This window comes from Narcine bancroftii, chromosome 2 (assembly GCF_036971445.1).
Source record: "Narcine bancroftii isolate sNarBan1 chromosome 2, sNarBan1.hap1, whole genome shotgun sequence".
Lineage (NCBI taxonomy): Eukaryota > Metazoa > Chordata > Chondrichthyes > Torpediniformes > Narcinidae > Narcine > Narcine bancroftii.
This window is the reverse complement of record NC_091470.1, coordinates 313,238,485-313,262,051: the sequence shown is the minus strand read 5'-3', so window position 1 is coordinate 313,262,051 and position 23,567 is coordinate 313,238,485. Positions and strand designations below refer to the sequence as shown.

At 38.0% G+C, this 23,567-nt stretch overlaps 1 protein-coding gene across 13 annotated transcripts in view; it reads left to right on the top strand.

Moving 5' to 3' along the window:
- The window catches only part of trappc9 (trafficking protein particle complex subunit 9), a 650,990-nt gene that overhangs the window by 101,011 nt on the left and 526,412 nt on the right, over positions 1-23,567 (top strand). For all 13 annotated transcript variants that reach the window (XR_011352375.1, XM_069921673.1, XM_069921672.1 and 10 more), the window contains 3 exons: positions 1,326-1,469; positions 5,794-5,917; positions 16,527-16,672. Coding sequence is in view for 12 of the 13 variants with exons in the window: in XM_069921673.1 (XP_069777774.1) it covers positions 1,326-1,469; positions 5,794-5,917; positions 16,527-16,672 (414 nt within the window). In the remaining variant the exon portion in view is untranslated. The remainder of the gene's footprint in view (positions 1-1,325; positions 1,470-5,793; positions 5,918-16,526; positions 16,673-23,567) is intronic.

Here is a 23,567-nt window from a genome sequence, read left to right as displayed (position 1 = left end):
AAGGTTCTGAGTTTCAACACGGGAAATCTGAGACTGAACTTTGAAGTGACTTTTCAGAATTGTCCCTAAGCTGTTATGGTTTGGGTAATGCGCACACAGCACATACAAACGAACCTCTGGTGTTATATTATTAGTAATTAAAACTATTGTTTTAAAAATACAATAGTGTTGGTGAATTTCTATTGCCACTGGTCTTTGACGTAACAGAATGACAAATCAATAAATTTGCTGATGTTACCAGTGTAGTTGTATAAAGAAAGGTGATGAGCCAGCATGAAGGAGGGAGATTGAAAACTTGTCTGAATGGTACACCAACAGCAATCTTCCACTCATTGTCACCAAAATGAAGGAGCTGATTGTTGACTTCAGGTAGGAGAATCCAGATATAAACAATCCAATGATCATTGAGAGAATCTGAAGTGGAGATGGTGAGCAATAAGTTCTTCGGAGTTGCTCTTTCCTGGACCAAATGCTAGGGCACCCCTACTTATTCAAGAGTTTGCAGAGGTTTTGTTTGACACCAGAAACCCTGGCAAATTTCTACAGATGTGTGGTGGAATGTATGCTGACTGGCTGTATCATAGTCTGGTATTGGGACACCAATACCCTTGAGTGTAAAGCCCTACAAAAGGTAGTGGACAGAGTCTAGGGCATCACAAGCAAAACCCTCCCCACAATCGAGAACATCTCCAGGGAACACTGCCGTCGAAGAGCAGCAGTAATAATCAAGGAGCCACACGCTCTGTTCTTGCTGCTACCGTCAGGAAGGAAATATAGGTGCCACAAGACTCATACCACCAAGTTCAGGAACAGCTGCAACCCCTCCCTGTCAGATTCCTCAACAACAAACTCAATTAGGTACTCATTTAAGGACTCTTGCTTGTGTACTTTATTGATTTTCTTTTATTATCTCTGTATTGCACTGTCATTTTGTTTACATTCATTATCTGTTTACAGTTCTTTATTTATATGTTTACACAGTGTACAGTGTTTTTTTTGTACTACCAATAAATGGTAATTCTGCCTTGCCTGCAGAAAAAGAAAAAAAGGGTAGGATGTCATGTATGTATTTTGACAGTAAATCCGAATCTGTTGACATGTTGTATTTTTGAAACGAGTTGAGGAATAGAGTTGAGCAAATTGCAATTCAAAAACTTCATTTTGTTGTTCTTTGAGCCTTATTCACTTGTGTTGCTGGTTATAATTACTGATTGTGCGCACAAAGATTCCCAATCTTCACTTCAAAATGCATTAATTTGTATGTTTATTTCTTAATTCGGTCATATCTGAAGGATCTATGATCTTAATTCTCATCTATACTGTAGGAACCCACAAAGGTTGGCCAGCAGTACAAATGCGTTTGCTACACGAGCTTGTTTATGCTTCAAGACGAATGGGAAACCCTGCTCTTGCAGTTCGTCACCTGTCCTTTCTTCTTCAAACCATGTTGGATTTCCTCTCGGATCAAGGTACATTATGGCAATAAATCATGTGACTGCTAAATGTTCAGTTTAATTCTGAACAGGTGTTTTCTATGAAATTATTTGCACAAAACCTATCTGGTTTGATTTTTGTTCTGCCATTGATTTTTTTGGAAAAAGCATCCAAGGAATTTAAAAGTCTAGATACAGGCAGAATCTTTTATCCAGTGAGTTGCATTCTGTTCACTTACCTCCATATAGGAAATTAACTACTTTGATCCAGGTTCTATTCCATAGGCAGGACGTATCTTTGGAATATGTCTACTTCCGCACCTGCTGCATTTGCTGTTTGAGCTTACCACTTTGCTTTGTTGTTGCTTTGGGAAACTCCTGGTGCTCTGCTTCATCATGTGCACTGTTGTGTCTATCCTCTGCAGTTCCTTAACGGTTGTGTCTATCCTGTGTAGCTCCTTAACTTGTGCTCGTGTGGTCTCTGCTGCCCTATATGTATTTACAGAGTAAAATCTTTTTCACTCAACAATCTTTCTCTAAGTCCATTATCTGGGATTCCACAAACTACTCTGACTTTAATGAGGGAATTTTTCAAATCTCCAAATTCACAGAACATAGTGTGTGAAGCTCGGCTAGGTATTGGTCAAAGTTCATATCTTGTTTCTGGTCACAGGAGAAAAACTTAAATACCTCAAATGTGACGTTTTTACTTAAAACAAAATACTCCTCAAATTTTGTCATCAAAGTGTCCATCGTGAAAGCTGCCTCATCAATTTGAAAACTGTTAAGCATCTTCAACCATTACGTGCAGAAACTTAGACGCTTTCCATTTTCCATTGGTCTCTCCCATTTCACCAGCTTGTAACTAAATGTAGAATCACTGTTTGAAGCAATTCTAATTATTGGCTAGATTGTGAGCATGAAATAAATTTTAACTGCGACAGCAGGGAGTGGAGTACAAAAGTTGGATGTCATGACATCGCTGTCCAAGTTGTTGGTGAGACCACTCTTGGAGTATTGTGTGCAATTCTGGTCACTTAGCTATAGGGAGGATGTTATTAAGTTGAAAAGAGTGCAGAAGAGATGAACCAAGATATTCCTGGGACTTGAAGGCTTAGGTTTTTGGGGCAGGCTGGGTTTTTATTCCTTGGAATAATGGAGTGTCACAGACTAGAGGGCATCAGGACCAAAGGAGAAACATTACCACTCTGTATGGTTACCATCTGGAACAAATTACCAGAGAAAGCTATAGATGTGGGTGATTTTTGATGTTCAAAAGACAAAAATGTTTGGAATTGAAGGGATCAGAAGGATATGGGTTAAATGCAAATAAATGGAACTTGTACAGAATGCATGCATAGACAATTTGGGTTAAAGAGTTTGTTCTGTGCTGTATTTCTCTGTGACTTTATGAATCTATGCATTCTTGTTTTTCTACTTGCCATTTTTTGTCACAATTTTCAATTTTCTTGGTTGTCATGAACAAGTATAAGAAATGGAACCATTTGTTGGAAGTAATCAAAGGAGCAAAAGTTGTTGATGTTAATTTGCAGAGAAAATGGGGAGAGGTACATAGGACAAAGGGAATGTCTGTGAAGCCATGATTGTCATGAGGCCAGTATGTCATTGTTAGTGAGTGATAATGCAGACAAAGGAGTATAAAATATACTATCAATATTCTACATTCTCTGTTCAGAATGTGGTCTCCTCTACATTAGTGAAATTAATTGCATATTGTGACTGCTTTGCAAAGAACTTTTGCTTATTCTGCAGAGGCCACACTGAGCTTTCTGTGCCCTATAATTTAAAATCTGTCCCATTCTTAGTCTGACCTATCCATCTGTGGACTGAGCTTTTCACACAGCCCTTTCATTCCGGGACCTTTACTCTTTTGTCCTGGAACACCTGCTATGTAAAAAGCATCGAGATGGAATAGAGTAGGGGGGTGGTGTAGCGTCATTTTAGTCCTGGCTTTTTTTGAGGAATAGATCTAGTAAAATTTGTGGAACACCACTAGTGTAAAAGGAGCTTCTGGCATTCTGGAACCAATTCAGATAAGGATGTGTATATGTACTGTAATATTTTTTAGTGTGTTTACTGGTAAGCATTTAAAACTTTAACAAAACATGCAAGTAGGACATCAGTAAAAAAATTTTTAATGATAATTCCACTGCCCTGCTCTGCCCTGGTGGCCCACTGCCTGCTCTGTTGTTGTGGTCTGCTCATAAAGAGAAGTGAGGGCAATCACCCTCACAATCCAGCATCAACTCGGTAAGATATCATTGACAGTACATTACTAATTTAACACTAGGTCTGTCATATTGAGCTGCAATTATACAGCAAAGGTAAAAGTCAGAGCTGATCTGGCTGACAGTGAGTAGTTCACTAGGCAGGCATTTGGAGTTTAGCCCATCTTGGATGTCAATGCATGCTCCCATAAATGCAGAAGTTTGAAATGACCTGGAGATTAAATGAGCTGGTGGTGAAATAGTGAGGCATCCTCAATTAGACTCGCTGTGATGTTACATGGTGAAGCACTGATGTGTTGCTGGGAGGAGAATGGGAGATGATTTAATTCATAATTCATGGTTTTGACAGGACAGAATTGGGGTGGCTGTTGGATTTTCAAAATAGGGCTTGATTATTCATGAATAAGATAAAAATAATGAAAGGGTACTGAATCTGGAACTTGACAGTAGGAGAGAGTGTGAATGCTCAGTTACTGAATGTATTCAGAACAGTCACTGACAGACCTTTAGATATTAAGGGAGAAGAGATTAGTGCTAGGGAGTGGCATTGTGATAAAAGACCAGACCCCCCCCACACTGATCCCAGGTGTCTCCTATCACTTTGTGCTGTGAGCAAGCTGGTCTATGAGTTTGTCCTCAGTTTGAACAGTCTGAAGCCCACTGCCCCGCTTCCCTCCCAATGGCAACCAGACTCCAACGATAGATGGCAGTGATTAGTAAGGGATTACTTAAGATGGCATGTGAGTGGAAAGAAAAAGTTTGAAATACACTGCGAGAGATCAATACTTACAGTAGATCTTCCCACATTCTTTTAGACATTGCGCATGTATGTTTTATTAAATTGTGCGCGTTTTCTCCCATGCTTTTATAATTTGTGCTCGGGTGTTTTATTCCCGCTACGATTTTCCCATTCTCCTATTAATTGTGTGTTAATAAAAGTAACATTTGATTGTAAACCCTTGTGTCCAGACTTGTCTCTCACAAAATTGACACGTTCTCTACACAACATTGGCCAGTGTGTGGGTTGGCAGTGTTACTGTTGGCATTACTCACCATTATCACCCTAATTTCAACCTCACATATAAGACCAGGGGGGGGGGGAATATTTTTGAGCCATTCTTTTGGAAAAAAGTGGATCTAACATGCTGGCAAATATACGTGACACTAGACGCAAACACTGTTGAGTTATACGTCCTGCCTCTTTTTCTCATGGAATGCCGGCTGTTGTGGAAAAAGAAACATTGACCCGGTAAAGTGCTGGCTTTGTTTGTTTCACTGTAAACAACCAAAGCCAGCTGAATGGTGGGTCTTCCGTACAGAAATATCGCAGAATTTCTGTGTAATAATTAAAAAAAACTGAAAGCTTGAACCATAACACCTGATTTGTCTAGGTATGTTTGCAGCCTTTGAGACTAAGCATAAAATTCTTCAGCTTCAGAAATTTGCTTTCTCTATCTGAATCAGAACTGGCAATATTTTGCTCTGACTAAAAACTGTTAGGCATCTTCAACTAACTATCATTAGTTTTTAAACATTATTTTCATAAACTAATATACTGTACCCAATATTTCACAGAACTTTATGTATGTTATCATTTTATATATGTTGGCAATAGCTAACCCCCCCCCCCTTCCCAAAACAACCTCAGTGTTGCCTTATCAGGTATTCTTTTCTCCAATTCAACCAAGCTCCCACCTTCTCTGAAATTTTAATTGTCTGTTTTCTCTGATCTGGCAGAGGGTCTTCGGCCTGAAATAAACACCTTGCCTCTTTTGCAAGGAAAAAATGTGTTTGGGACGCAGAATTTATTTTGCATCTTGTATTTATTGGCATTGGCAAATTCTTTTGCAGATTGTGGTTTTGACCATGGATTTGCAGTAATTAGATACAATTTCTTGTTCAGGAAAGCCATTATTTTTAATGTGGACAATACTATAACTTTGCAAATAGTTCTGCTGTTGAATAGTTCAAAGTAACTGGCATTCAGATTCTTCATTTAATTTACGGATACTTTGCCAGGCTCAATTTCATGGATAGATAGCAAAAATTTCATAATTTATATCTTGTTAACAGTCAAGCGATATATTTCTATTTGTCGTGCTGTTTTGCAGAGAAGAAGGAGGTTTCTCAGAGTTTAGAGAACTACACAGCAAAATGCCCTGGTACCATGGAGATTGTATCGCTTCCTGATGTGAAATTACTGCCAGTCCCCCTTACTAAGCTTCCCATAGTCAGGTAAGGCTGGTCTGTACTTTCAAGATTAGTTGCTAATAATGTAATCCAAATGTAGTTTTCTCTCCGTAGATGAAAGAAAAACACTGCAGATGCTGGATTGTGAAATACAATCAGAAAGATCAGAAATGTTCAACAGACTCACCGCTCTCATCCTGCCTACCCAAAGTCTGAATAGGGATAGAGTTTCCTTAGAGAAATTGAAGAACTGCAGATACTGCAGGCTTGAGCAAATAATGAGAAGCTGGAGGGTTCACTAAGTCAGGCAACATCTTTGGAGAGAAAACTACATTTGGCGTTTTTGATTGGGACCCTTTTTCAAGAGTAAAGTGAAAAGAGGAGGTGATAAGTAGAAAAGGATGGGAAAAGGGTTGGATATGGAACCAAGAGGTGATAGCATCAAATAAAGGTGGGAGAGGTGGAGAGACAGGAAGAATTCATCACTGGGAGGTTTGATGGAAAAGTAAGAATGGGAGCAGATAAAGAATAGATGAAGGTGGGTTTATCTCAGATTTATGCTGTTTGGTTAGACGGTTCTAGAAAAATGTTATGCTCCTCAAGTTTGCCCTTTGTTTTGCCAGGGCCAGACAAGTCTGTGGAAATTAAAATAATCTATATTGAAAGGGATAGAGAGGGGAAAATGTGGCTGATTGTGAGATCATGTTGACATTGACGGAATTGTAGAAGAATGATATGCTAAATGTATGGGGTGGTGGATGAAAAGTAAGGACCAAGGATGTTTAGAGGGAGGTGGGGTGAAAGTGATGTGTGTCAGGGTTTGATGACAGCGGAGGGAATCAATGTTTATTAAAGAGAGAACATTTTGGATGTCCTGGGATGGACTGTCTCATCCCAGGAACAGAAAAGACAGAGGAATGGGGAGAAAGGGATAGTATCCTTGCAAGAGACAGGATGGGTAGAGATGTTCTCCAGGTAATTGTGGGAATCAGTGGATTTGTAATAAATTTAAATGAATAATTTGTCTCCCATGTTGAAAATGGAGAGATCTAAAAAGGGGACAGCAGTGTGAGAAATATTCCAAGTTAATTTGAGGGAGTTGATTTAAAAAAAATGAAGAGTTCTGCATAGATGCAATGTAGTGGAAAGTTGGGAAGTGGTACCACCCTTCTCTTTCACCCTACCAAGTCTCTGCATCTAGCACATTGTTCTTTGAAATTCTGCTTGCTTCCACATGATCCTTTGTATCTTCCTTTTGCCACGTCTGTCTACTTTTTGCAAAGACCACTTTCTGTGACTTTGCAGTTTCTTCCAACCTCTCATTCCCTGCTTGCCCTACCACATTCTGCAGCAGCCTTGATTGATATAATGTCTGTTCCTGCACCTTGCCCCTCGCCTTCACCCAGGGACATACCAACCCTTCAAGATGAAAGAATTCAGTTCTTTTATTGTGGCCTCCTCTATTTTGGTGAGACCAAGTGCAATCCAGGCAACCACTTTGCCAGTTAAGGGCCGGCATGGTTGGCATAGGGTTTAGTACAATGCCACCAAATGGGACTGGGGTTTGAATTACATGCTGTCTAAGGAATTTGGACGATCTCCCCGTGTCTGCATGGGTTTTCCCCTGGGGTTTCAGTTTCCTCCCACTGTTCAAAATGTACTGGAGGTGTAGGTTGATTGGGAGTAAATTGGGCAGCCCACACTCATAGGACGAAATGGCCTGTTACTGTCCTGTTAGTGTAAATTAAAAAAAAAAATTAAACAGGGAAGTGTGCAGACAGGGGGATTGTCATGTAGTACACAGAAGTGCTGGAGAAACTCAGCAGGTCATGCAACATCCTCGTGCACTACTTGTTAAGCATTTTAATTTCCCTTCCCATTCATACATCAACCTGCCTATCACTGACTTTCTCCTTTGCCAGAGTGAGGCCAAATGCAAGTTTGAAGGGTAGTAGTTCATAATTTGCATGTGTAACCTACAGCCCAAATGGCACAAGTGTTAAAATCTCGAATTTCAAATAATTGTCTTCATCGGTTCCTTACTCTCTCCAACTAGTCCATCTTGTAATCTTGTGACCCAGTTCCTTTCCCCTTTCTCTAACTGCCCTCTCTTCTATGATTCCATGTATCTCATTCCTATAACACCAGTCTTCTCTATTCTTTTTCTGTTTCCCTATCACTCTTCTGCCTAGTATTTCCAAAGTCTATCCTTCGTGTTTTTCCACACCTTGCTCTATCTGTCATCCTTCACCCCTCTTGGGCTCCCCTATCTTTACTGCTCCGCCATCTTTGGAAGTGCCCGTCTTCCCTCTCCTTAATTCTGAAGCAACTCTTTGACCTGAAACATCAATGTTCATTATCCTCCCTGGATACAGTCTAACTTGGTGTATTTCTCCAGCAGTTTGTTTTTTTTTTGCTCTAGATTCCAGCTGTCTCTGTCTCCATGCTAACAATGTTATTGATTATTGCGAGAGGAATTAAAACAAGAATGCAGAGCTCATGCTTCATCTGCATTGATGAAGCCAAATCTGAAGTACTATGTGCAATATTAGTCCTATTTTAACAAGGCTGTCACATATTAGAAACTGTTCAAAGTTTACTAAACTAATTTTAATTGTTAATTTAGAAATATAGCATGGTGACAGGCCATTCTGGCCCATGAGCCACACTGCTCAAATAATCATTAACGCTAATGACCCCTGTATTTTTTTTTTAAGAGAGTGGGAGGAAACCAGAGGAAACCCATGCAGACATGGAGAGAACGCACACACTTCTTAGACAGAGCTGGATTCAAACCCGCATCAATGGTTCTGTAATAGTTTTGCGCTAACCCCAATAGTAACCGCACTGCTCATTGAGCAGATGCTTGAATGAGGATCTGGATGGTCAGCCTTGACTTCTACCTTCTTGAGTACACAAAAATGCTGGAGAAACTTGTTGGGTCACATAGCATCCACAGGAAATAAAAGACTCAACGTTTTGGGCCTGAGCTGTCTTCAGGCAAGAGTGGATACAGTTTGGAAGGTAGAAGAGAAAGAAGCTGAGAAGTGATATGGGGAAAGGGCAGAGTTAAAGAAAGATGGCTTTCTGATAGAAGGAAAGAACAGGAGGGTGAACTGGAGGAGGGGAGACAGAGGGATGAGAGAAAGAGAGACCCAGGGAGGGGGTTAATGGAAGTTGGAGGTCAACATTGTTGCTGTATAGTTGGAGACTGCTGAGACAGAATACAAGGTGTTCCTTCAATTTATGGGGAGACTCATTTTGGTAGTACAAACATGTCAGTGTGGCAAGGAGGAGTGGAATTGAAGTGCCTGGCCACTGGGGAGGGGCTGTTGCAGCAAAAAGAGCGGAGGTGCTCAAAGAAGTGATCTCCCATTCTGCGTCCAGTCTCCCTGGTGTATAGAAGTCTGTGTTGGGAGCAATGGATATAGTAAATAACACCTACCAATTCACAAGTCCAGTGTTGTTTCCCTTTGAAGGACTATTTGGTGGCCTGAATAGGAGTGAGGGAGGAGGTGCATGTGCAGCATTTGTGGTCACAACTGCAGGTACCAAAGGGGCAATGAGTGGACGAGAAAGCCATGGAGGGAGTGACCCCTATGGAAAGCAGGGAGGGGAAGATGTATCTGCTGGTGGAATCCTGCTTGGAGGTTGCAGAAATTGCAGAGAATGAATGTTGAATGCAGAGGCTGGTGGAATGATGGGTAAGAACAAGGGTAATCTTATCCTTGTTGCTTCTGCTGGGTGAGGGAGGGGAAGAGAAGGGGCCAGGGTAGTTGTGTGAGAATTGGAGGTGGTGCGGGTGAGGGCTGAGTTAACATGATAAATTTAAAATAACTATCATCATAGAACCATGGAACGTTACAGAACAGAAACAGACCCTCCCAGCTCTTCTCGTCTGTGCTGAACCAATTTTTTTTATTTACCTAGTCCCACAAACGTGCATCCAGTCCATAGCCCTCCATACTTATCGCATCCATGTACCTGTCAAAATTCTTCTTAGATGTTAAAAATTGATCCTGCATTAACCACTTAAGTTGGCAACTTGTTCCACGCTCCCACCACTGTCTGTGTGAAGAAGTTCCCCCTCATGTTCCCCTTAAACTTTCCCCTTTCACCCTTAACCCATATCCTCTGGTTTGTATCTCATCTACCCTTATTGGAAAAAGCCAATTTTCTCTGTCTATCCCCCTCATAATTTTAAATACCTCTGTCAAATCTCCCCTCATTCTTCTATGTTCCAGGGAATAAGTCTTAACCTGTTTAAACTTTCCCTGTAACTCAATTCCTGAAGTCTGAGCAACGTGCAAGTAAATCTTCTCTGCATTCTTTCTATCTTATTGATATCTTTTCTGTGGTTAGGTGACCACACAATATTCCAAATTTGGCCTCACCAATATATTATACAACTTTAACTTCCCAATTCTTGCACTCAGTACTTTGATTTATGAAGGCAAACATGCCAAAAGCTATCTTTACAACTCTATCCACCTGTAACGCCACTTTTAAAGAATTATCTATCTGTACTCCCATTACCCTCTGTTGTACCGCACTCCTCATCACCCTACCATTAACTGTGTATGTCCTTTCTTGGTTTTTTCTTCCAAAATGCAACACCTCACACTTGTCTACATTAAATTCCATCTGCCAATTTTCAGCTCATTTTACCTTCTAGTCCAGATCTCTCTGCAAGCATTGAAAACCTTCTTTGCTCTCCACAATACCTCCAATCTTAGTGTCATCTGCAAACTTGCCGATCCAATTTACCCTCTATCATCCAAATCATTGATATACAGTAATAGGACCTTGCGGGACCTTGTAACAGGCCTTACTTGAGTTCCTGTTGACAACCTCCACAGCCTTCGTCAACTTTCCTGGTAACCTTCTCGAAAAACTCCATAAGATTGGTTAAACACGACCTACCATGCACAAAACCATGTGGATTATCGCTAATCAGTCTCTGACTATACAAATAATTGTATATCCGATCTCGGCCTTGTGACCACCTCTCCCCCTTCTCTCTTTTATTAGGATGCCTACTGACCTTTTCCCATACATTGATGAAGGGCTCTAGCCCAAAAAAATGGTTATGTATTTTTACCTTTGCTAAATAAAGGACAGCTTTGTGTGTTTTTATCTTCCAATAACTGTTGACAGGCTCACCTGCCTATTTTTCTAGGATTACTTTTAGAGCCTTTTTTAAACAATGGAAAAATGTGAGCTACCCTCCAATCCTCTGCCACCACACACATGGCTAGGGACATTTTAAATATATCTGCCAAAGACCCTGCAATATCTGCCCTAGTCTCTCTTAAGGTCAGAGAGAATATCTTGTTAGGTCCTGGGGGTTTATCTACCCTTATTTGCTTTAAGATAGCAAGTGCTTCCTCCTCTTTAATCAGGTTAGGTTTCATGACCTCACTACTTGTTTTCCTTGCTTCCCATGACTCTGTGCCCGTTTCCTGAGTGAATACTGATGGAAAAAAAATTAAGATCTCCCCCATCTCTTTGGCTCCATACAAAGCCGACCACTCTGACCTTCAAGGGAACCAATTTTTTCCCTTTGCTATTGTTACACCTCACCAGTAGCAATTGAGAGACACATAAACAGATGAGTTAAGTTTAACACAAAATTTATTAAGAAATTAACAATAACAGAATTATTTCAATAAACTTAACTCCCAAACATAAGTTTTTATGGCAACTCTACATTAACATCAGATATTTATAAGGTGTATGTATGTAAGGTGGGGGAGAAAAACACAGACCATTACAGTCCAAGCTCAAAATGTCCCAAAAGAAAGCTCACAAAACAGAACCTTAAGTCAGTCATGACAAGTTTGTTACATCAAGTTTGTCAGTCAAAAAGGAAAAGCTTGCAGAATCTGGTGTCCAGGTTTGGGATTCTTAGTTTGGTTTCACTTTGGTCTTTTAGCTAGATGTGGACACAGATGGCCAAGATCACTGTAGACTTGACCTGCTATACACCTCTCTCTTCTTCTGACTTTCCTGAGTTTCGACTGTGGCAACAACTACCTTTGATTTCTTCACACTGGAATCTTCACCCAGTGGCCTGCTAGTCACTACATGAAGTTCATGCCTCTGAAGGCCACTTTAGGGTTAACCAGTAACTTTCTGTCACACAAGTCTTCTCCTCTAAACATCCTCTCTTGGGTCGTCAAGTGACTCCTGTCACATGAAGTCCTTCTTATGGAAGGGGCGGGGAAGCCCAGGTTGGGTACACATACAAGCACTCTGCGTATCAGAGTGCCACAAACTGCTGTCAGGACAACAGTGCTGGCACCCATATACAAAGTAGCTTAGTCTTTTTTTCTCCCACTGAAGGTACTGGGTGAGCACACTGACAGTCTGACCGACTGCCCTCTAACCAACCGACCAACTGACAAACCGGTTCAAAAACTCAGCGCTGGGACATTTGAAGATGCCAGTGTGCTTGGTGGAGAGAGGTTAATAGTAGCGAGCACTCTCTCTACGTGGCTCTTGCACATTTGATAGCTGTCAGCTCCCCAGTGCTATTTCAGCAATTCCCATTCAGTTGTCTGTTTTTCCAGTGCTACTTCAGTGCTTCACTGCAGCACACAATCCTTTCTTTTCCCCCGTAGGTTCAGTCCTGTTCCGGGTCCAAAAATAAAATTGTCCACAGTCCATAACACATTCCCTTTGCTCTTCATATGTATGTTGAAACCCTTAGGATTTTCCTTCACTTTATCTGCCAAAGCCACCTTGTATCTTCTTTTCACAATCCTGATTCCTTTCTTGAGGTTTTTCTTGCATTTTTTTATACTCCTCAAATACCTCATTTGCTTCATGTTGCCTCGACCTGCTATACACCTCTCTTCTTCTGAACCAGATCCCCAATATCCCTCAAAAACCCAAGGTTCCCTCTGAACCTTGCCTTTAATTCTGGCAGGAACGTACAGACTCTCAAAATTTCACCTTTGAAGTTTTTCCACTTACCTCGCACATCCTTGCCCAAAAAAAACTTATCCCAATCCGTGCATTCAAGATCCTTTCTCATTTCTTCAAAATTGGTCTTTTTCAATTTGGAAACTCAACCTGAGGCTCAGACCTATTCTTCTCCATAATTAACTTGAAACTAATTCCATTATGATGACTGGACCTCAAATGTTCTCCAACACATACCTCTGTCACTGTCCTGACTTGTTCCCTAAAAGGGGAACCAATATTGCACTGTCTCTAGTTGGTACCTCTATATATTGATTTAGAAAATGTTACTTGATTCCAATATAGTTTTATACCAAGATATTTTAATTTTCCTTTTAAGATTGTGAGAGATCAATTTACAATTACTTGGAGTTAGAAACATCTTTTTCAAGAAAAAATTTCTACTTTATTCAATCAGGTCAAATTATTGTTATCAAGATGGTCACCTTTATCTATTTCCATGATTGGTCACAGCAATTCTATTAAAATGAACATTTAACCTAAATTTTTGTATCCTTTCCAATCTATACCAATCCTCATTCCCAAATCCTTTTTTTTTACTCACATGATTCACTTACATCTTCCTACATATGGCAAGGAAAATGTTCCTGCTTAAATAAAGCTCATCTTCAAAAAGCTAAAAGGAATGGTGGATTGGTGTTTCCTAATTTTAGATTTTATTACTGGGCAGTCAATATATTTAATTTTCTTCTTTTGTTACACTTCGATAATCTTTATTTTTTGATGTTTTTATTGGTTTTTATAGGATATACAATACAAAGAAGAAAAGGGAACCAAACTGAAAATACAATTGTGTGTGTGTGTGTGTGTGTGTGTATTATATATGTATAAAGTTAAAATTTGAAACTGTGTAAGCTTGGTTCCCCCTTCCACTGCAATGGTGGAAAAAAAACAAACCATCAAAAGTATATAAAAAACCCCACCTAACTTATTCTAATAAAAAAACAGCTGAGCAGCTTATCCTGAGGATTACATATATTTTGTAGTTTTTGGTTTCCTCTGCAAAACAAAAAACAAAGGTAAGATTATATCTCATCTGGAAGAGTAAGTACTTCTAATCAATTGGAAATATTTGCATCATATGAAAATAAGTCATAAAAGCTTGACTTGTATCTTCAAATTTCACTGATGAATCAAATACATGATATCTAGTTTTTTTCTAGGCTTTGACAAAACATAACATGAGAAAACCATTGAAACACTGTTGGTGGTCTAGGGCCTTTCTATTTGAATAGGATGGCTCTTAGAGGCAACAATGTAGAGAAGGCCACAATCTGTTAAACAGGTACAGAAAAACTCCCTATGTCTGGGTCAAAAACCCCGAAAAGAGCAGTTATTGGATTGGGTCATAGCTCCTCCTGGAGTATAATTGAAAATATATTAAAACTTTATTTCCAATAGTTCTCTCAGGATGAATAAAGCCAAAACATATGTGTCAATGTAGCAATTTCAGATTCCCATCTGTCACAAATAAGGTTAATATTAGAAAAAAATACTAGCCAATTTATTTTTGGACATGCAAACACTATGCTCCTCTTTGAATTGGATGAATGAATGTAATCATAGAAGATGTATTTACCATTTCAAAATCTTGTCCCTTAGATCCTCAGATAAGGGTACACATGACTGCCATTTATGGGTAGACTTGGAACTGAATTTTACTAAAAGTACTTCAAATTTGAAGTATGTTGCCATTCTATGTTGCCATACTATGTTGCCAATTCTAGCGTCTTTTAAAAATCTTTTTCTTTATATAAATTAACTGATAATCCAATAATTAGACATAGCTTGAGAATAAGGGTACAATTTAGAAGGTTTTTTTGAATTTCAGTTTTTCTCTTGATAGCCCTATTTTATCTAATCATCTTTTTCATCTTCTTTGCAAGATGCTGTCTTTAATGACTGGCATAGATTGGGTATTAAAGACCTTTTTATTCAAAATAATCCTTTGCTTCTTTTGAACAATTGGTGGTAAAATTTAACTTTCCAAACACTAATTTTTTTTAAAGATCTTTACATGATAGACATTTTGTTCAGTCTCATCCCTGACTTTCCTCAAATTTCCGAGGCAAAGATTCTTGATACAGTTTGATTTGCAACTTTCGCATAAAGGTTTAATATCTTTTATTTATAATAATTTCCTTCATTTAAGGATATCCTCATTAATTAAAATGAAGAGTGACTGGGAAGAGGTTTTAAATCTTTTATTCCCAGATGAGGTGTGGGAATCTGATTAATACTACTTCCTATTGTGCACGACACTTGCAATTTAAAGTTGTCCATAGAGTACATGTGTCTAAAGTTAAATTGTCTCATTTTTATTCAGAAATAAATCCTCTATGTGACAAATGTTTAATTGGTGAAGCTTCTTTAGTTTACAGGTTCTGGACTTACCCTAGTTTAGAAAAAAATTGTTAAATTAGAACCTTGCCCTTTAATTGTTATATTTGGTTCATTTCAAGATGACTCCAACTCAAAACTAAATTTTATCTTTCACTTCGCTGATAGCCACACATGCAATTTTGATTAAATGGAAAGATAATACTCCACCTACACATACTCAATGGTTAGGTGAGATCATGTCTTGTTTAAGTTTAGAAAAAATTAGATATGCTATCAAAGATTCAAATATTTACTTCCAAAAGACATGGAGCCTATTTATGGACTATTATCATAATCTTAAGAATAGAGCTGCTCTGAAACTTTGGTGCTGCGCTTTCCATTTCCAAGTAGTTATCACTTGATTCCTATATGTTAACTTTAACCTTGCTTAGTGACAGAGGGTTTTGACAGATTTTTTTTCTTTTGGGTTTTTCATTGTGTGGTTAATTCTATTCTTCAATGTGATTTGTGCTCTGGATTAAAAAAAATTAAAAGCTTTTTTTGTAATAATTTATTTGTTTCCTTTTGAATCATAGCACAATATATAACTGCACTGTTTAAGTATTTATAATGTATAATATAAACACCAATAAAAATATTTTAAAGAAAATTACCTGAACACATTTGACAAACTCTAAGCCATCCAGCCATTTTACTGTATGGGAGCTCCAGTCAATATGTGGACAATTAAAATCTCCTGCTTTCACAACCTTGTGTTTCCTGCAGCTGTCTGCTATCTTTCTATAGATTTGCTCCTCCAATTCTCATGACTATTGGGTGGTATATCATACAACCCTATGAGTATAGTCATACCTTTCCTGTTTCTCAGCTCTTCTCATATAGCCTCAGTAGACACGCCCTCTAGTGTGTCCTTCCTGAGCATAGCTTTGATATTTTTCATGATGAGCAATGCCGCTCCTCCCCTTTTCATCTCGCCCCCTCCCCCACCCAGTTCTATCGTGTGAGCTTGTAAATTGCAATGCATCAGATGATCAAGTGACAATATCGACGATATCAAAATATTAATAAAAGGGTCATGAATAGCCTACTTCAAATCAAAATTTTGACGATTGCTGGTTAGAAATTAAGGATAAAAATGCTAACTTTTCCGCAGGGCTACCTCTGATTTGCTAAACTGTTTGAGAACTATAAACCCACAGAGAAAACTAACTCCTGTGGTTATCATCACCAATTGTTTTTGTGGAAGAAGTGGTCTGAACTAATTTTTAAAACTAAAAATGTGAGCCATAAATCTGTTTCTTTTCTTTCTATTCTTTTTATGTAGGTCGGCGAAGCTCTTGAATCTTCCACCTAACCTCCGTCCATTGAAAATAAGAAACACACTTGGTCAGAATACATCTTCAAAGAGCCCTTTTATTTACTCACCAATTATTGCACATCACCGCAGTGAAGAAAGGAGCAAAAAAATAGGTAACGGCATATCAACTTATAACTTTGAGATTAAATTTCATGGTGACTTTAATAAACTTGGCATGTGTTCTTTTGTCATCTGCCTGATTTATCTGATGTCGGATGATTAATATCATCTGACGTCAAGCTCTGACATTGGAAGTGACAAGAGTTTTAGGTTATCGCAAAGGATGAGAGTGAACTATAAGAATTTAATTTTAACTTTAAGAGGATAAAGGTCAAACATTCTCCACTATACATCAATGGCTCTGTCGTGGAGAGCACAAAATTCCTTGGTATACATTTTAAGGATGACCAAGCCTGGACTCATAACACCTCCTCACTAGTTGGGAAGGCACAAAAATGCTTCCAATTGTAGGTTGAAGAGAACAAGGCTATCTTTACAACATTTTACAGGAACACAATTGAGAGTGACCTGTCTGGCTTTAAAGCATCAGACACGAGGTTGATACAGAGGATCATTAAACAACTGAGAAGATCACTGGGCTCTCCCTTTTCACTGGGAGCATTGCTTAAAATGGGCTCAAAGAATTATTGAGGATCCTTGCCTTCCATCACATAGTATCTTTGACTACCATCAATTAGTAGGTATAGGAGCATCAAAATTAGGCCCACCAGGCTGAGAAATGGCTTCTTCACGCAGGCTGTGAAATTGAAAGGTATCCTGTAGCTTTGAATCTGTTATGAATGAATTGGAGTCCATTTTTCCAGGATATTTATACATATTTGTTTTGTATTATATTTCTCTATGTATGTAGTTATTATGTGCTCTGTTAGAAATATATTATGTGTGTGCACCATGGTCTGGAGAAATGCTATTTTGTCTGGTTGTACATGTGCAGTCATATAATGATAAACATGAATTTAAAATACAACATTTATATTGCAACCATCCTTAATTACCTGCTGAATTAAAGTAGCAAGATTATTTTTAATTATTAAATTGGTAGATTTATTTGTCAGCCACCATGTCCCAATCAATCCTTCAATTTAAAAATAGAGGTGCACAGATTACCGACCAGTAAAAAGAATATTGTAAACATCCAATTTGACAACAGGACATTTGACAATGTCCATGTGTTGCAGATTTATGATGAATATAAAAGCTCCTAGAGATCCAAATGAAAGTGGAATGTTGAAGTAAAAATTAACAGAGAGTAATTGAGAACATTTGGGTTCAGGACCCGCCATTAGTTCCTTTGTACTGTGCTGCATATAATGGAATTAGACTTGTTAGAGAACAAAATGAAGAATTGTCAAAGTGTTTTCTACATTTTGAGGAAGTGGGCTATAAGCTGTAGTCAAATATTGAAGAACTGATGAGATAGCATTGGACACAAAAGTAGCACGTGGAAATTAATCTCAAGATACATGAAAGGGATTTATTTGGATTGGACAAGTAGGGCATGATGAACAATAGGATACCAATTGGGTAGTATAGTGGCATAGCTGTTAATGGTTTGGGGGATCTGGGTTCAATCTGATCTTAGCTGAAATCTGTGTTTTATTGTTCTCCCTGTATCTGCTTGTATTTCCTCTGCATCCCAAAGATAGGTTTACTGGTGACTACAAGTTGCCACTTGATGTGGATAAATAGCAGGTGAAAGAAAATAATATGCAGGGCTACAACAAAATTGGAAAATGGAATGGGACTTGACTTAATAGCATCCTGCTGTATTGTATAAAGCAGCTATAGGTGAGCATGGAATACATATTTACAGATCCCTGAACGAAGCAGGAGAGGTAGATAAAAATGGAAAGCGGCCCTTCCAGCTCACGAGCCCATGCCATCCAAATACCCGAATTAACCCCCATACATTTTGAAGGGAGGAAATCCAAGCACCTGGAGAAAACCCAAGGAGACACTGGGAGAACGTACTCCTTACATAAAATACTTGATTTGAACCTGGGTCACCGACAGTACTTTTGAATAAGAAGTTAATGTGGTAAAGAAAGCATGCAAGACACAGAGTACAAGTGCAAGGAAATCATGCCAGACTGTCATAAATTTTTATCTGGCCCACAGCTAAATAGTGTGCAGTTTTGGTCTGTGCATTTACAGGAAAGGTGTAATGACACCATTGTGCAAATGAAGATGCTTCCATACATTATAAGTTGTAATTATGAGGGGAGTCTTACCAGACTGGGGTGTTTCCTTTGAACAAAGGTGATTAAAGGGAGATAAAATAGGAGAGTGTGTGCATATATACTGTAGATATACATGAGGGGTGATAAGAAAGGGGTGTTGGGAATGAGAGGAAAGAAACTTGCTGCCTGGAAATATGAAGTCCAAAACTCCTCTTGCATTTATGAACACTTGAAAACCAACATGCACAGAACTCCAAAGCTGAACACAATCTGCTTGAGGAACTTGATGTCCCTACTCGCTTAAGCAAGACATAATATTACTTAACCATTAAGTATGTGTAGGTGGGGTTTTATCTTTCCATTTAATCAAAATTGCATGTGTGGCTATCAGTGAAGTAAAAGAAAAAATTTGGTTTTGAGTTGGAGTCGTCATCATCATCTTGAAATGATCCAAATCGAGCAATTAAATGGCAAGGTCCTAATTTGAAATTAAGAATCAATGATAATGTTTGAAAGATATCTTTCCAAAATTGTTCTAAACTAGGGCAAGTCCAGAACATGTGAAGCAAAGAACCATCACCAATTTTGCATTTGTCACATGGAGGATTTATATCTGAATAAAAATGAAACAATTTAACTTTAGACATATGTACCTTATGGATCACTTTAAATTGCAATAGGGTTGCACACAAAAGGAGGGAGTATTAATCAGATTACAAATAGAGTCTCACACCTCATTTGAGAATGAAAGTTTCAAATCCTGTGCCCAATCGTTCTTGATTTTAACTAACAGGGCTATCCTTAAATGAAGCAAATTATTATAAATAAGTGATATTAAACCTTTATGAGAAAGTTATAAATCAAAAAGTATATTAAGAATGTTTGCCTCGGGAACTTGTAGTGTTTGGTAATTAAATTTTGCTACTAATTGTTCAAAGGAAGAAAAATTGTTTTGAATAAAAAGGTCTTCAAAACATTTAATACCCAATCTGTGCTAATCATTAAAGATAATATCTTGCAAAGAAGGTTGGAAAAAGATGATTAGATGTACAGTGCAACTCTGATTATTCAAAATGGACAGGACTGGGCCTATGTCAGATAAACATTTTTCTTTCAAAGAACTGGTCATTTTTAAAAAAAGAACCAAGTAGTAACAGCAATCACCTGTATCAATGTTTAAACAACAAACAACAATGGAAGGCTTTTTAAGCATTAAGATAAGGTTAATTTATTCTCACCAAAAAAATGTTGGCCACAACACTGCTGCCGATCATCAAGACCTCCCCACTGAGGTCTTGCTCATGGTGGGAGCTCGAGGTCCATGCTCGTGCTGGGAGATGGAGGACCCCGCTGCCACTGGGAGTCTGAGGTTCCTGGTCAGTTCGGCTTTGAAAAAAATTTGGGTAAATGAGGATTTCTGATTTGTTTCAGATATCTTCATTTATCTGAAATTTTAAATTTTTTTTCAATTCTTACAGTATTGAAAGAAATAGCAGAAATTTTCATGTGTGTGTTTTCTGGTAATTTACCAAGCTCTGGGCAAGTCCCGGTGGATTGATGACAACAAATGTCACATCACTGTTTGAAAAAGGATGTGGACAAAAAGCAGTTAACAATACTCCAATTGGTGCAATGTTTGAAGCCAGGGAAAACACTTGAAGCTATTATTAATGAAGTAATAGAAAGATAACAGGATAGAAATTTTTCCATTAGGCTGATGCACCATGGATTCAGAAAGGACATTTCATGTTTAACTTACTGGAGTTTTCTGTGGATATAAACTGCAGTGTATAGAGGTGGATGTTGTATACTTGGATTTCCAGAAGGTGTTTGATAAGGTCCTGTTTAAAAGACATCCTAAGATAAGAGTGCATTAAGTTAGGGGTAATGTATTAACGTTAATAAAGGATTTGTTTGCTAATATAAGGCAGAGTTGGGATGAATGGGTTTGTATAATTGGCAATAAGTGATGACACCAAATGGAGTGGAAAAGCAAATTGTTTTGAGAGCACAATCTGTACTCTATCTGCCAGATCTTTCACATATCTATGTCTCTATCTGCAATGTTGTTAAATGTGAGGTCATCCACTTGGAAAGGAAAAGACAATCAGATTATTGTTCAAATGAAGAAAGTAGCATGCTGTTGTGTGGAGAGACTTTGGAGTGCTTGTGCGTGAATCACAAATAGTTTGCAGGTGCAACAGGTAATCAAGAAGGCAAATGGGATGTTGGCTTTCATTGTTAGACAGATTTAATTTAATAGCAGGTAATATCTGTGCAACTCTTCAGAATACTGCTTTGGTCACACCTGGAAAACAGTGTACAGTTCTGGTCTCCCTACTTGAGAATGGATATACTGGCCTTGGCAGCAGAGCAGAAGAGGTTCACTAGGTTAATTCCAGAGTTAAAGAGTTGGCCTGTGAGGAGAGATTTTCACTTTGGATTATACTTACTGCAATTTTTTTTTTAATTGAGGGGGATCTTATAGAAACATGTGAAATTATACAACAAATAGACAAGATTGAAGCAGGTAAGTGAGACAAGAGCATACATTGCCTCAAGATAAAGGTATAGACTTGAAGGAGAGATAAGAAGGATCTGCAATTCCCAGTGACCAGTAAACCTGTGGATTTCTTTTTCCAAGGAAGCACCAGTGTCTGCCAAATTTAAGACACAGATTTTTGCATAGTAGAGGAATTAAGATTATGGGGGGAGGGTGGGTGGAAGTAGGTTAATGGAGTTAAGACCATGGCCAGATCACCCATGATCTTGTTGAATGGTGGAGCAGGCTTGCTGGGCCATATGTTCTTATTTCTTGTGTTTACAGTGAAGAAGCTTTTCCTCATTTTTAGTGATGAATTGGTTTAGTGACTTGTTTGTTCTGAAGAATAATTGGTTAGTACTATGAAAGCAATGATGGCACAAAATATGATGTAAAGCACGAATGATTAAGGACCTTGTGCACACCTTTGGATGTTGACAATACTTTGGAAGAGTGAAAATTTTTAAAGTTTGTATAATAATTAAAGAGATAAAGATTGGATTAATTTTACAATATATATGCACTGTAGCTGAATCAGATGTAAAGGATACCCTATGGAATTAACGATCAAATGACAGATAAGGTATCAGACCAATTCACTGAAATGAACAATCTTTACAGCTTAGTGAAAACTTTAACGTGATTTTTCATGCACTAGAAATTTAACACTGAGATGGAAGTAATTTTTTGTATTTACCTTCAGTGCTAACTTGTACATTTTAGCTTTCTTTAAAGGTCATTAAAGGTCTTAGGGCAGCATGGGAAAATGTTCAAAAATAAATATAAACACAATAGTATGCTTCCAAATATTGAACTTTCATATTGGTGTTGCCATTTTATGTTTACTGCAGAATTTGACTTGTCCTGATTTTTTTCAAAGTCCAATTAAAAATGTATTGAGGAAATGTTTAATATAGCACTCAATTATTTGGTAACTAATTGACAAGATGCTAACAGAGAAATCAGATCATGATGGTTTAAACAATCATTTTTTGAAAAAAATACAGCATTAGTCCTTGAATGACAGATATCCTGGTGTGTTGCATTTTGTTCGTGAGCACAATCCATTTTAAAGCAGGAATTATTTCAGCATACAGTAAAGGGCACCTTGACTGCTGTCACATAATTCCACTTTCTGTCTCATTTATACCTGCAGGTAAACAGCAGATACTTAAAAATAGCCTGGTGAAGCCAGTTTTAGAAACAACTTCACATTGGCAAACTTGAAAATTATACTTTCTGTGCGAATTTCATTCATGTAATATATTGGCTTCCCATTCTGGATGTTAAAGTTCCTGAGTAATATGCTTTCAATTGCATTTGATATTTTCATAATTTATCGAGATGAGATCCTTTTTCATAAACATTTAGTCAGTTATCATTACCTTGTACAATATTGATGATTAGTTTTGGGTAATTATAGAATGGAATGAGTTCAGTACCCAAAATTATTACAAATATAAGTTCTTTGTGCCTGCAATTCAACAAAATTGAATGAATTTCAACTTCCTGGAAGTCCAGCACATCAGCAACCATGGAAAAGGCACACAAACACCTCAACTTTCCAAGAAGTCTGAGGAAATTTGGCATATTATCGAATGCTGTATTTAACTTGTATATCTATACTATGGAAAGTATACTGACTGGTTGCATCATAGCCTGGCTAAGAAATTTGAATGCTCAGGAACACAGAAGGTTGCAGAAAGTAGCAAAAGTTGTCAAACCCACCACTGGGACCAATCTCCGATCCATTGAAAACATTTATGTGAGAAGCTGCCTAGAGGCATCAAACATCATGAAGGACCCTAATCACCATGATCAAACTCTTCTCGCTCCTCCCTTCAGGCAGAAGATACAGAAATCTGAAGATCTGTTCAAGGATAGTTTTTATACAACAGCTACTAGGCTCAGGAACCTCCTCATACTACCCTATCCCTAAACTACACTCAGATCACCAAAGGTTGTGTATATATTTGTATATTGTGTTGATGTATATAACATTAACTTGCATTGAAATATAGTGGAAAAATTCTATTGACTAGTGAATAAAATTTGCATTTTTTGTGCATTGTATTTCAGAAACTATACTCTTACTGTGTTTGTTTGTGTATATTGCTTTGAATGTGGATGGTCACATGGCAATAAGAAACAGGCCAATTTTAACATTTTATGTTCAAAATGTGTGCAAATTACAAACATCCAATATTTTTAATAAATCCCATTAAATGTTAGAAAAAGAAATTACTGTATATGCTGTTGTCTAGG